At 32.3% G+C, this 12,832-nt stretch overlaps 2 protein-coding genes across 5 annotated transcripts; both read left to right on the forward strand.

Moving 5' to 3' along the window:
- The first annotated feature begins 5,370 nt into the window (after positions 1-5,370).
- On the forward strand, positions 5,371-7,949 carry Sqor (Sulfide quinone oxidoreductase). 2 transcript variants are annotated; one of them, XM_033331059.2, is made up of 9 exons: positions 5,371-5,570; positions 5,812-5,917; positions 6,012-6,114; positions 6,225-6,449; positions 6,524-6,724; positions 6,790-6,999; positions 7,081-7,267; positions 7,330-7,576; positions 7,660-7,949. In XM_033331059.2, exons 2-9 carry the CDS (start codon positions 5,814-5,816, stop codon positions 7,733-7,735), a joined length of 1,353 nt encoding a protein of 450 aa, XP_033186950.2. In that variant the 5' UTR covers positions 5,371-5,570; positions 5,812-5,813; the 3' UTR covers positions 7,736-7,949. The 2 variants fall into 2 exon arrangements, with proteins under 2 accessions (XP_033186950.2, XP_076479353.1); XM_076623238.1 differs by lacking the exons at positions 5,371-5,570; positions 6,012-6,114.
- A 125-nt stretch (positions 7,950-8,074) lies between these two features.
- zetaCOP (COPI coat complex subunit zeta) lies at positions 8,075-9,646 on the forward strand. Of its 3 annotated transcripts, XM_076623239.1 has the most exons (6): positions 8,075-8,211; positions 8,297-8,406; positions 8,637-8,882; positions 8,962-9,095; positions 9,165-9,255; positions 9,488-9,646. In XM_076623239.1, the coding sequence occupies exons 2-6, from the start codon at positions 8,320-8,322 to the stop codon at positions 9,533-9,535; spliced, it is 606 nt and encodes a 201-aa protein (XP_076479354.1). In that variant the 5' UTR covers positions 8,075-8,211; positions 8,297-8,319; the 3' UTR covers positions 9,536-9,646. The 3 variants fall into 3 exon arrangements, with proteins under 3 accessions (XP_076479354.1, XP_033186956.1, XP_033186954.1); XM_033331065.2 differs by lacking the exon at positions 8,297-8,406 and having other exon boundaries at positions 8,076-8,211; XM_033331063.2 differs by lacking the exon at positions 8,075-8,211 and having other exon boundaries at positions 8,230-8,406.
- Positions 9,647-12,832: the final 3,186 nt, after the last annotated feature.

Genomic DNA, 12,832 nt, shown 5'->3' on the forward strand with positions numbered 1-12,832 from the left:
AGGTCAAATTAAATACGCAGTAAGTTAAGGAGAAAGGGAATTTCACTTCGTCCTTGATCATTGGATTACGCGATTTTCATTTTACTTGCGATCTGTACAACATCGCTTTTTATTCTTTCCTTTTCCCCCCTTCTTTTTTATACTATCTTGTAGAAATATAAGACGAATTCTTTTAATTTTCTATGTGCAAATAATCGAAAGAATACGTCTTATGGTAACATAGCCCTCAGGATCGATCTCAGACTTCCGATTTTTTATAACAAATATCGTACCGATATTTTGCATCTATCTTACGAAAACGAGTAATATATCGTTCACGATATTTAAATTTAATCGTCTTCATTTTTTCATGGAAACATATATCGTTCATTGGAACTAATGAATAATACATTTTGAATCATGAGCCTATACAATGTAAGTCGAACTTGTGATTTCGTTTCGAGGGCTAAATAATACCTTTTTCCAACTTTCCATTTGTTATTCCATTCAACTGCCATGTTTTTATTTGCATCGAAGAACGCGAGACAATGCATCGTAAATTTCACAACTATCAAATTAATCGTCGATCGATTCGTTAGACAGGGAGAGACGTGATTAAACAGATTTGAAGCTCGAATGAGTCGGATATAGAATAATCTTTGTACGTTTTACATTTTAGGTAACAAGTTTTTCTTTGCTGTTCAGTGAATTCCGGATCACGAATGCTTTGTGCGACGTTCTTATCGATGTTGCGAAAGAACTTTATTATTCAATAGTACACTTTCATTGTCATTGTTTCAGTTGATCATTTCAGTTTTGTTACGTTCACGATGCATTTAACAAAGTTTCGTTTCTTACCGCATCTTCATACTATTTTTTTCTTTCTTTTCCTTGAATCAATCAAGATCTTAGAGTAAATGTTCCGTTTCAATGATCAAAACGTAGAACGCCGTAGTTCCATAGATGTTAATGGTACAAATTGTACATACTTTTAGTATCCCACCTCCATCGATTGTTCTTCAAAGATGAATTTTCTACAGGTTCGAATGTCCCTAAGAAACGAATCGTTTGTGCGAAGCGGTGAGCATGCACACTGAAAGAAAAACTTGGTCCATGTCCAATGATATTTATTCGTGCCGTTTTGTTATGTACATAGCCGAAAAAACCGCATAATATAGTAAGTAATTCGAATTATACTATCGCCACTTAGCATAAAGGACTATAGATAAACGATTAATATTATTGTCAGACTGTAAATAAAATTATTTTGTATGCCAAAATAAACCAAATGAATGACTCGACACACTACGGTTATACAATCGCGTTACACCACACAATGTAAGAAATATTAAAATGAAAAAAATACAGAGTAATGGTACAAGTTGCAGTACGCGCAATGGTAATACACGAAAGATTCCATTAATTATCTTCACTCGTTCAAAAGATAAAGGAACCGTGCGTATATTTAGCGAACACACAGTTAATACTCGACTCTATTCTCTGTAGGTATTATTTTTTAAGAGAAACCGATAATAGAATTATATTATCAAATATATTTGCGAACGGCCGTGCGTACTGTATCGATTTAAAAAAAAAAGAAAAATGTTATCACTGATTTTCACGCGTATTTCATACCCGAGCATTTGTTGCGTTATCTTAAAAACGAGCAGCTATAGTAATAATAATATTAATATCAATTAACATTTAAATAATGGTAATCATAATAATACGACACATTGATAATTGTAAACAATAAGAACGCAAAACGGTGATCCACCTCTGTCGTTTGTGAATTTTTGAAACAATTCACGCATAGCCATTTCTTCATCGTTCTTCTTTTATTGTGCATATCGAAGATTGCACTCCGAGTTCGAAAACGTGTACGGAGTAAAACATGTATTTATTGACTATAAATAATAAGCCGATCAGATGTAAACTTAGATTCGTGAATCGTATTTCAACTATTGTCAAATATGCCTTTGACACGTTTGTTCAACGAAACAAAAGAGAGAGAGAAAAAACAAAATTGTATGTTAGCAATAAATGTTCCAAGACGATTTTCGGCGCGATAAAATATCACCCGCTTCGTCGTTCGTCGAATAATATTGTAAGAATATTTTTCATTCTTATTACACGATAGGTAAGAATGACGAGCCTATTTTATCGTGTCGACTTTAATCCATAGCCGAGAGTAATTCAAAGTTCTACTTATAGAGTATTATAATTATACACAGTTTAAGTATATGTTATTGCCTCACAAAGAGAGCATTCGCACCGAGAGCATTTTCTTCTCATTTGTAGCATGTTTCTCCTTCTAATCCTTAAGAGAAGAATAGATGAAATTTTTAGTATTCTCTTGGCTATGTGGTACAAAGACGACGTTTATTGCTAATTGTTTCCAGTTCAGCGAATAACGCGTAATAATTGTAACGCAACTGTTTCGCTATTTACCAAGATTGAATTACAGAGCGAAACAGAGAACGAGTAAGAAAGAAAAAGAAAACAATTGATCATGTAGAATTTCGAATGAAATAACGTCGGAACGCACGGCATTGTTTTATCGACTAAATAATTTGTTTGTCGATCGAATTTTTTCGGAGAGCGAAACGGGCTCGTTTGAAAATTATTAGACTAAATTTAGCTATAAATCCTCGATTAGGACGAAAACTACTATGTTTCTTTAGAGAACAGGTTACTTCCGTTTCTTTCTTCGAAGAAGAAAAGTAAATAAAATGGAAAGGAACATATTATACGAGTTCGATCGACGTAAAAGATGGAGAATTTTTTTAAAAGGACGAACGGGAGATAACCGAAGAATAAAATACCGTGTCCGCGATGTAAATAAATTTATTCTTAAGGACTTGAACAGAAGCGACGATTCGTGGAGAGTGTATACTTATTATTATTATTATTATTATCATCGTTTGCAAGACGTGCATTTGTATTTCACGCGCATGCCGAGGAGCTTGCGTATCGTGGATACACGCTCGATCCGAGAGTCTTTAGTCGTGAGAAAGTTCCTTCTTAAAATTATAAATAATTTCACATTTAAAAAAGGAGCCAAAAAAAGAAAACCGAATTAGAGAATTATAAACAGCTGATTTCATAATAGGACACATATTAACATTATTTGATATACCTTCCTTTTCAAATGAATTCACCCTTTCATTATGGTGGGTGTTTATATTTTTTCAAATTACGAGTGCAATTATTATTTCATACTAAGAAGTACTCATATATGTTGGACAAATAGATATATGTGTGCATATATTACACACACACACTCAATCACACACCATATATATATAAATATATATTTATCTATATTTATATATATATATATTTATATATATATTTATATATATTTATATATATTTATATATATTTATATATATATATATGTGTGTATATTTCTTTATTTTTTTTTTAGGAACAATGCTTTCAAAGAAAAATAAGAAAAATCATTATTTTCTCTCTCATGACTGATGATTTTCGCGACCCGAGGTAAGCTTGCCTAGTTTCAGGCGGCGTTAAAAAGTTATCCTTAATAAAGAGAGAAGCAAAAGAATGATTAAAACAACTATCTTCGTAGTTTTTATTATTTCTCCTTTTTATGTGTGACCAATGAAAATTGGAACTTCGATATTTCATTCAGAATCAATTTCCATATGTGTACAGTTCATGAAATGTATGTATTAATATATGTCGGGTTAAAATCGGAATTTTGGGCGCGTGACAACTCTTCGCGTGGACTAGCCATCGTTTCACAAAGCCGAGATCATATGTACACGTATATACAAGACTATCACAAAGCTTAACAAATAATAAGTCTAATGAATAATAAATTTGATGAACAATGAAGTTAGTGAATAATAAATTGTACGAATAATTAAGTTTAACAGATAATAAGTCTAATGAATAATGAGCTTAACGAATAGTAGGATTAACGAATAATATGATTTACGAATAATGAATTTAATGAACACTATTAACAATGTTTTTGTTGGGTTCAAACGAATTCACGGCCAACGAAGTAACTCTTTACTAAGCGTAAAAAATAATCTTAGGCGAAAATACGATTGACGAAAATGCTCGATGTGTCACTCTCCAAGGCAATCGCACGAATGCCTGCCTCGTGGAGATTTTTCTCGCCGTACGATTGTCTTTGGTTTTTGTATACTCGTTTGGAAGCATTGAGAAGGTTCCAAACGCCCATTGTTAGGCAGCCTCTGCCTGGAATTTGATTATTGATACAATGTATGTCCCATTGTATCGGCACCTCCGAGGCAACCTCACACGTGGCTAGGCCCGCTCTCCAGGCCGCATGCCGCCACAATCACACTTCTCGGAAAACCCATACAACCACTCCAGACCTCCGTTAGGCAAAACGTTTATCTCATGACCGTGGCTACGTTCGGCGACCAATTGTCACCTCGAATCCAATCTCGCTATCACAAATTTTAAACAATTACGGCTATGATAAAATCTAGGCTAAAGTACTAGAGGATGTTCCAAAAATTTCCAAGGAAAGGCTTCGGCTTTCGTTCCCCGCATGGCTTCGGAAAGACAACGGGATTTCCCGTCCGGAAGTGGGGGAAAACCCCAATACACTAGTCCAGACTTTTACTATAGCCGTCCTAAAGTAATAAAAATAAGAAATAGTCTTAATGTTCCAAACTTTATAACGATGAGTTTGGGCTCGAAGTGACATGGCAGGTTACCGGACGTAGCCACGGTCACGGAAGGGACATGTACCTGATAGAGGTATGAAACGATTATATGGCTCTCCTTAAAAACAAAGATTAACCCGAGAAGCGGGGATTAAGGGAGTTAGAGTTAGAGTGTTAGAGTCGTTGGACGAATTTCCGATTGAGTTATCCGAATCGAGTAGTACGTTGATACTTGTCCTCCCGTGGATCGTAGATTCATTATCGAACCTGAATTTGTTGTCACCATCATCTCGACCATCCCATTACTATGACTCATAGCCTCTTGTAGTGTCCACATTCGTACTGATAAATATTGGCTACATTCGCGACGGTAAAGTAAGTAAAGGTTCATCGAACGCCCCAAAATGCTAACCTGACTCCGACATATAGTATATATTTTAAAGGACCGAAAAAAAATAAAAGTATTTTTGTTCAATATTAAATGAAGCTTTTCAATTATATATTAATTATTTAGTAATATTAAATAATAAGTTTTAAATCGTTACTCAAATTTCCGTAAAGGTATTTCTTTTTGAAATGAGATCTATATTCGTACGAAGAAATCGATTGTTTTTAGTACGAGATCCATATCGATACGAAGAGATCGATTTCTGATATTTCGATACAATTCGATATACGATTAAAACTCGTACAGCGGTGTTAATAAATATCGATGTCGTATTAATGCAATATCAGTATCAGTCTGTCATGATTACTGTTATGTATTTTCACTTTATAAATCTCTGATTTTAAAAAGTAGATTTTGTCTGTGTATTATTCATTTATGGTTGAAAAAGTATATATAATTCAAACTATAGTTACTCTATAAATTTCAACGAGAATATATCACCTTTAATTGACGTTTCTGTTATAAAGACACAGGTATGTTGTCCCAATATTCAAAAATATATCTTTTACGTTCTTCAACGTAATAGAGATTATGATCATTTTTTATGATTTACTATAGAAGTCTTTTGTATTATTATCTGCATTATTACTCTGATCAATTAATTAAGATGATACAGTGATTTATAATTTACAAGTTTACATCTCTTTCATAGTTAAGTATATTCATTTTATATATGTTTTCATAATTTAATCAAACCATCTTTGTTGAATTTAGGAATGAGTCATATTAAGAACCTATGTCATACTATGTCTTGTTTAAATATTTGGAGATTGAAAAGACAGATAGTAATCAAGAATGGATATAGAGATATTCATCATTCGTAAGTATTCTTATTTATAAAAGCAGGATCTAGGTTAGATATGTTAAAAATCTCACAATCATGTCAATATTAATGTTAATGAAAAATGCCTTAGGTGTAAAGTATTAGTAGTGGGTGGTGGTACTGGAGGTTGTAGCATGGCTGCAAAATTCGCTGATACATTTAAAGACCAAGTTGTTATAATAGAACCAAATGAAGTAAAACATCTTTTGTCAAATTTTTATTTGAATAATAAAAATATTGAATATTTTTATAATTAAATAAAGTATTTTATGGTATATAAATAATGCAGAGTAATATTTTATAGATACATTATTATCAGCCAATGTTTACTTTGATCGGCGGTGGCATAAGATCTTTTGAACATTCAAAAAAGTTAATGAAAGATACTCTACCAAAGAATGCTAAGTGGTTTCAAGAAAATGTAATGAGTTTTGAACCACCACATAATCAAGTGACTATGAGCAATGGAGATACTGTTCAATATGAAATCATGATCATTGCAATGGGTTTGCAATTACATTGGGAAAAAGTGAGGTTGGACAAAATATTTTATACCTTTTAACTAATAAATAAAAAAATTAATTTTTTGTTTTATACATATAGATACCAGGTTTAATAGAAAGTCTTAAAGATAATATGTCAGGTGTTTGCTCGATTTATGGACCTGAGACTGTTATAAATGTGTTTCCAAAAATTACAAGAACCAAGGGTGGTACTGCAATATTTACTTTTCCAAACAGTCCTGTTAAGTGTCCTGGAGCACCTCAAAAGATTGCATATATTGCAGAAGAGTATTTTCGAAATGTAAATAATTATAATATCTCTTAAATCTCAGTATGCATATGTTCATATTTATTTTTTTTCCAAAGCAAAAAGTACGCGATAATATAAAGGTTGTGTATAACACTGCTTTACCAGTTATATTTGGAGTTAAAAAATATGCTGATGCTCTTTGGGATGTTTGCAAAAGAAGGAATATTACTGTAAATGTTCAAACTAATCTGATAAAGATAGATCCAGCTACAGAAGAAGCAGTATTTCAAAAATTAGATGGATCAAATGAAACATTTGTTGAAAAAGTATATCTTTATTTTTTATATAAAGTGAGCTTATATATGTGTGTAATATATAATTACAATTTACAATATCTTTCCATTTAGTATTCACTACTTCATGTATGTCCACCAATGGGCCCACCTGATATTTTGAAAAAACATTCTTCATTAACAAACGAAGTAGGATTTTTGTCAGTTGATCCTAAAACTCTACGTCACACAAAGTACTCGAACATATACGGAATCGGAGATTGTATTAGCGCACCAAACTCTAAAACTATGGCAGCAATAGGTACTGTATCATTCTTTAATAATTGTTGAACTATAGTTTATTTCAGATTTTTCTTTTCACAGCTGCTCAGGGAAAAGTATTGTATAAAAATATTATGGATGACTTGGCTGGTAAACCAATGATTATGGCCTACAATGGTTATTCATCCTGTCCTTTAGTTACTGGTTATAGCAAGTGTATTTTGGCAGAATTTGATTATAATTTGCAACCGTTGGAAACATTCCCCATAAATCAAGATCGAGAATATTATTTCACGTTTATACTAAAAGCCTACGTATTCCCGCTTTTATATTGGACCTTAATGATTCGGTAAATTTGTTGTAAATTAGGAATAAGTTTGCGATTTTCGCATGGAAAAAGTATAGACCTTCATAAATTATTATAATTTACAGCGGAAAATGGGATGGACCTGAATTTTTTAGGAAATATTCAAATGTGATAAAAAAGAAGGAAGTAGCTAAAATTTAAATAGTGTTTCGACTGAATATTTAAATCTTAATGTATAATAATTGAAAATATCTATACATAATAATAAATTATAATATATATAATGAAGATGTATCATATATTTTTGCAACATAATCATTTTATAAAATTATGTAAAATTGTAAATAATGAATTTACATATATGTGCGATTTAATTGGTTAATTTTGATTTTCATATAAATGAAATTTTTTTTTATATCTACTAAGTTATTTACAACCAATTCCTTTATTAGTTTGCAACCAGATTATAAGCAAATGCGATGTAAGTATAGGAACTAAAATTAAAGAGTTGCAACATGTAGTAAAGATACTTCTTTAGAAATGACAAATTTTACAATTAGTTTAACCTATTCGGCGATTGAATTAATTGGCTGGAAAACAGCATGATTTACGTAGTGTAGTAGTAGTGTAGGCAGTGACACGTCAAGCTTGACATAAACATGGATGGTCAGCTATTGGTAGGTTTCTTAATGCGTATGCTACATTTTTTTATATAGATTTGGTAGCAAAGTGCACTTATTGTTAATATATTCTTGATATAAGTATCGTCTCGTGCAATCGTAATCATGAATCGTGCTGGATCATCGAAAGTTGTACAGCATAACCTCTCTCCAATGCTTCGGAGTGACCAGGATCGCGAATTTCAGCAACGCGTATGATTTCTACTGATTTTAAGTTTGCTTTCCGTATTTGTCCCCATTTATTAAAGATGATTAAATGAGAGTGTTTTCTAACCTCTTTCAATGCAGTGTAACACTGCGTAACATGTGTAATTATTAAACGAAATCATATTTGAGTCCTATATGGGTGCATACATGAGAAAGATTTTTTAATAAGTTATGATTTAGCAAGATATTTTTACACATATATTGTATATTTATAGGAACCAACACTTTATACCGTCAAGGGTATGGTCATTTTGGACAATGATGGTAACAGAATATTAGCTAAATATTATGACAAACTCATATTTCTTACATCGAAGGAACAGAAAACGTTTGAAAAAAATCTTTTCAACAAAACGCACAGAGCAAATGCAGAAATTATAATGCTGGATGGTTTAACATGTGTTTATAGAAGTAACGTAGATTTATTCTTTTATGTTATGGGAAGTTCTCATGAAAATGAGGTATGCGCAAACCCTAAATATTCAGTTATATTAGTAATAGAAGATATTGTTATATTTTAATTCTTGAATTTTATTTTAGCTGATCTTAATGAGTGTATTAAATTGTTTATATGATTCAGTGAGTCAAATTTTAAGAAAAAATGTTGAAAGAAAAGCTGTTTTAGACAGCTTAGACATAGTCATGTTAGCAATGGATGAAATTTGTGATGGAGGGTAAATAAAAGTGTTTAAACAATATGCTAACATTAATAAAAAGAGAAATAAAAATTTGAAACTTTTCAGAATTATTCTTGATGCTGATGCCTCGAGCGTGGTTCAAAGGGTGGCATTAAGAACAGATGATATCCCACTTGGGGAACAAACAGTCGCACAGGTAATATTTAATATTAGGTATAAAATATTTAATTGATTTAATGGCATAACAAAGTTTATGTCCATTTACCACATAGAAACATTTTCGATTTTTTTATTTTGTGTTCATGCATCATTCTACATTCTTCGCATAGTCTCTGATTGTAAGTTTTTGTGATTCTGAAATGCAGAACTATCAACAATCTTTCATAGGATTTTCATTTGTGTCATTAAATATTTTGTTTTTGTTCTAGGTTTTACAATCTGCGAAAGAACAACTCAAGTGGTCTTTACTAAAATAAGATTTATATACAGGAAATTATATTAAATACCTAAAGTTATTACTTTAAAATATAAAAATTGTATGAACCTGTAATGTTTAAATATTAAAGAACAACAAATTCTTTATTAGATATTTTGTAAATTCCGTATTTAAGTTATATTCCCATTTGGTTAGAGAAACAATTAAATGTTTTGTATTAAATTCATAAATTATAGTAATTATTTATAAGATTTATAATGGAAACTATGTATTAATATCAATATGTTCAGTATTATCATTATATTCTTTATTTAGTACTTATTTTGTATGTTGCATCCAGATGCATATTAAAGAAAAAAATAGTTTTTAAATTACTGTTTCTTAAGAGCATGCATTTCTTTGAAATGTTACGTATTACACACATCGCACATGAGCGTAATATTGGAAGCCTTCTTCATTCTACACTCCCTATAACTCGTTTAATTTTGTTCTGGAATAAACGAATGCCGACATACAGTTTCATTAGTAGTTGCAATAGAAACAACGATTTACGACATATATAAAATAATTACTTTTGTAAATCATGTAAGTAACGTTTAATAATGTTCAATCAGCAGATGGCGAAGATTAAAAATTTAAATCTCTCAGCTCATAAGCGAAGTTTTTTAACATTTAAGAGCTTAAAGGATAACCTAGGACCTAAGGAATAATTCGAGATTAATGTAATATGTAATTAGAATAATTTGTCTAACAATTCTTCCTGGCCTTAGTCATATATAATTGGTTATAAGTGTTTCCGTCGATTAACTACAATTTGTAAATCTTTATACACACACTTCGTACGTTGAAAGGAATGTAAAAAGAAAGTTAAGGAGCTAATTCAACATACGCAATCATAAAAGTTCGCAAATTAATCCTTTTAATCAGTGTATTTTACTAATGAAAATTTGTTCAATTTGTGAATAGTTTCCTAGCAGGGACTCAGTCCCTGGGCATGACCCTGGACAGGAGACTAACGTGGAAAAAAACACATCTCAGATAAAACGAAGCAACTAAAGGACAAACTAAAAAAATTCTATTGGCTCACGGGCCGACGCTCCAAACTAAACATACAGAATAAAACTACCCTCTACAAGACCGTAATAAAACCTGTCTGGACCTACGGAATCCAATTATGGGGAACAGCAAGTACCTCCAACATTGAAATACTTCAATGCTTCCAATCGAAAATGCTAAGATCCTTAATAATAAAAACAATCCACCGCGACCTCAAGATACCCACAGTCAAAGAGGAAATAGCAAAATATAGCGACAGATATAGCAAAAGAGTCAACAAACACCGAAACCCCCTAATCACTGGACTACTTGATACGACGGACCAGATTCGCAGGCTGAAGAGGCACTATCCGCTAGACCTAAACGCTAGATTCATTTAGTTATCCAAATTAAGCATATTCACTTACTTATAATACTTATAAATTATACTTATCTATAATAAATATTAACTTATTATAAATAAACAGCCATGTCACTGCGCCACACCAGAAAAATTACTGAAAATTCTCAACGCGAGAATTGATTGTAATTTCAACAAATAAATAAATAAAAAAAAAAAAAAAAATTTGTGAATAGTAAAATATTATCACAATGCAGTGGTGAAAAGTGGAATTAATAGCTATTGTTATCTTCCTAACACACTATTGCTCTCTTCGTTTGATACTAGACATGTCTTTTTCGCACACTATCGCCCCTCTTCGTCTACGGACAAGTCATATGCTGTCATCTATCGTTACATACTCTAAGTTGCAGTTCCTCCAATATCGGATAGATGATAGCAGCACACGGCTCGTCCGATATTCGTTCCAGGGCAAGGAGCGCGATTTTGGACGGGTTATGTGCTGCTATCTATCTAAGATCAAAGAAACTGCAATTTATGTATGTCAAGAGTCAAAGAGGGGCGATAGTGTACGACAAAGACATATTTCTAGCGTTAAACAAGGAGAGCAATAATTTGTGACAAAGATATTCATAACGATTAGTTCAATTTTTCATAGCTACGTGGTGATAGTGTTTCATTGCCTACAAATCGAACAAATTGCCATTAACAAAAGAAGCTAATGAAGAGGATTAATTCGCGAAGTTTCATGCTTGCATTTTTCAAATTTGATTCTCAAGTTTCTTTCTATGTTTCCTTTAACTTATGAAATATATATTTACAAGTTCTATTCAATAGAGGGAAGCATTGACTGAAACAATATTGAATTCGTCGTAAACCAAGCCTGAAACTTGAGGCTAGGTCGTACTTGGGCCTAAGTCTAAAATATAATAATTTGGAAATACATGCGTTGGTATGCAACGCAATTTCGATGTTTTTGAAGAAGTTATCAAGATGACTTTTACCAGACTCCTCTTCTTTCTTTTTTTATTACCGCCATCTTGAGATCGTTTGAATTATAATTTTTCCCAAACCTTACCCTTCACAGTGACGAAAATAATTTATACGTTAGTGTTAAAATCAATGCATTTACATGTAATATGTATGTTCGCATATGTATATAAATACACAGTATATATAGACACGTACATATAGTTATCAGACATCAACCTCCTTGTTAATTTTATGATCCTAATACGAAATCGTGATTTAAATTAAAAAAATGAGCGGATCTTATTGTCCGTATACCTATACCAGTTACGCAAACGCGTCAATTCCTATGAATCTTTCGAATCGCATGCAACCAATCAGAAATACAAAAAAAAAAATACGGTTATAGAAATCGAATGAAACAAATGTCCAGTCAATTTAAAAGAAATATCATTTTTCTTATAATCAGAAAAATCAATTTTTCTGATAATTCCAAAGTTTAGGGGTTTGCGCGTTGTTTTAACTCATTTGAAGGGTAAAAGGGGTGCGATAGTTCTTCCTTTCTTTTTTTCTGTCTTTTTCCAGCCCCAAGGGAAATCTGAGGTTGAGCCGTAGCGGAAGGAAGGCTAAAGGTGTGCAGATAACTACACGTAGACAGCGTAGGACAGTGGTCGCTTATTCGAAGTCGAGTGACAAGCTCGTAGCCCGATTCGATTGTGTTCGTTGGTTACTCTTTCATCGGGTTCCTCCGCGTTGGGAATTTTAGATTTGATTACAAAACGCGTCGTACTATCCTCCTACCATCGACATCGTCTCCTCCACCTCCCCTACAATCGTGCTTTTACCCTTGCCGCTAGCGATGGGATCAACACGTCCGCGTGTTGAGCTTTTACTTTTTACTTTTTACTCGTTCCTCCACCTTGCTATATTTTATGAAATGAAAGTATCACGTCGCTTTATAAAAGGACGATG

The sequence above is a fragment of the Bombus vancouverensis genome, chromosome 12 (assembly GCF_051014615.1).
Source record: "Bombus vancouverensis nearcticus chromosome 12, iyBomVanc1_principal, whole genome shotgun sequence".
Classification (NCBI taxonomy): Eukaryota; Metazoa; Arthropoda; class Insecta; order Hymenoptera; family Apidae; genus Bombus; species Bombus vancouverensis.